The 1931-nt window shown below is 38.6% G+C and overlaps 1 protein-coding gene across 2 annotated transcripts in view; it reads right to left on the bottom strand.

Moving 5' to 3' along the window:
- Window positions 1-1931, bottom strand: part of GTF2B (general transcription factor IIB) — a 33840-nt gene that overhangs the window by 28517 nt on the left and 3392 nt on the right. For both annotated transcript variants that reach the window (XM_017501953.2, XM_037729025.1), the window contains exon 2: window positions 749-855. In XM_017501953.2, coding sequence (XP_017357442.1) covers window positions 749-855 — 107 coding nt within the window. The remainder of the gene's footprint in view (window positions 1-748; window positions 856-1931) is intronic.

Genomic DNA, 1931 nt, shown 5'->3' with positions numbered 1-1931 from the left:
AAAAAAAAAAAAAAGTTATAATAAATCTGTTTTGTTGTTGACTAAAAGCCTTTGGGTGAGACTCAAAAATCATGTTTATCTACTTCCCAAAGTATAAAAAAGCCACAAAAGTTTGATTACATTTATTCATTAATATGCATGAGTGTCAGCCCATCTCCCCAGTCTTCTACCAAATATTTCAGACTAAGGACTTAGGAATTTACTGGGGCCTTTTCATTTCTTCAGGATTAGCTCCCACCCCACATTATACATTTGGATATACAATAAAATATATTTCCAAATAATTTTACTTGTTTCTGTTTCCTAATTTTTTTTTTTAAATAAACAAATTATTTGTCAGGGAAGAAAGTCAAAATGTGTTCATCAGATGACAGTTTGGAAACTATGCAAAACTGAAGTACCCTAAACAATTTTTTTTTTTTTTTGAGACGGTGTCTCGCTCTATCACCCACGCTGTAGTGCAATGGCGTGATCTTGGCTAACTGCAACCTCCACCTCCCAGGTTCAAGTGATTCTCCTGCCTCAGCCTCCCGAGTAGTTGGGATTATAGGCACCCACCACCACGCCCAGCTAATCTTTGTATTTTTAGTAGAGACGGGGTTTCACCATGTTGGTCAGGCTGGTCTCGAACTCCTGACCTCAGGTGATTTGCCTGGCTCGGCCTCCCAAAGTGCTGGGATTACAGGCATGAGCACCACGCCCGGCCTCCTAAACAGTAATTTAAATTAAAACCATAGCAACTACTCACCTACAACCAAGCCGCATTCAGGACAGATCATATCACCAGCTCTGTAGTCCTCCACTAAAATTGCATCTGGATGGTTTGGACATGTGACTCTTGGAAGGGCATCCAAACTGAAAGAAAAAAAGTTGTATTTTCACATCTTTCCAATCAACATATATCAAATTAATCCCCTGGGACAGGCGATGGGGGAGACAAAAATTTTGAGTACTTTTCCATACATATGATTATAATACATGTAAGCTATATTTTCAAAGTAAACATCCCAGTTAGGTTACTTTAAATTCTAGCTAGTAATTGGCAAGTAGATTCCATTGGAATTTTTATTTTACAGGGGAAGGCTTTCAAAACATAAACAGAAAATAATTGTTTCTTCTCTTAATAAAAAGGCCACTAAGATTTTTAAATATGTTGATTAGTGTAGTAATGACTAGCTACCATGATAACCTGCAGAATTTGCATTACCATCCAGTTTATGCTCTTTGCCACTTATTTCTTTAGTCAGAGACCAATTTCTCTCTGTATTTTTCTACTTGTTAACTACCTTAGTAACAGATTTAAATAGTACACTGAACCCAATAAGTATATAAATGAAGGATGGTAGATGTTGCTCTGGTGAACTTAAGACTTGATGATTTCCTTTAGCCCAGAATTGAGTATTTTGTCATTCAAGAAATTGTTTCAAAAGGTACTTGTTAATTTATCTGTGATATTAATAATTAGCTCAATTGATCTTATTTTGAACAAAGCAGTTTGCAGAAGACACATTCACCTTAAATGATCTGACAGAATCAGCTGTAACAGCAACAAACATTTGATCATTATTTCAGGGGGTATGACCTCACAATCATAAATGCTTGGTATCACTGCAAATAAGGCCCTTTAAAAATCATTTGAAGGGGCCGGGCACAGTGGCTCACACCTGTAATCCCAGCACTTTGGGAGGCTGAAGTGGGCAGATCACGAGGTCAAGAAATCAAGACCATCCTGGTCAACATGGTGAAATCCTGTCTCTACTAAAAACACAAAAATTAGCTGGGCGTGGTGGTGCACGCCTGTAGTCCCAGTTACTTGGGAGGCTGAGGCAGGAGAACTGCTTGAACCCGGGAGGCAGAGATTGTGGTGAGCCGAGGTCGCACCATTGCACTCCAGCCTGGGCAACAAGAGTGAAACTATGTCTCAAAAAAAA

The sequence above is a fragment of the Cebus imitator genome, unplaced genomic scaffold, assembly GCF_001604975.1.
Source record: "Cebus imitator isolate Cc_AM_T3 unplaced genomic scaffold, Cebus_imitator-1.0 Scaffold286, whole genome shotgun sequence".
Taxonomy (NCBI): Eukaryota; Metazoa; Chordata; class Mammalia; order Primates; family Cebidae; genus Cebus; species Cebus imitator.
This window is presented reverse-complemented; position numbering and strand designations above follow the sequence as displayed.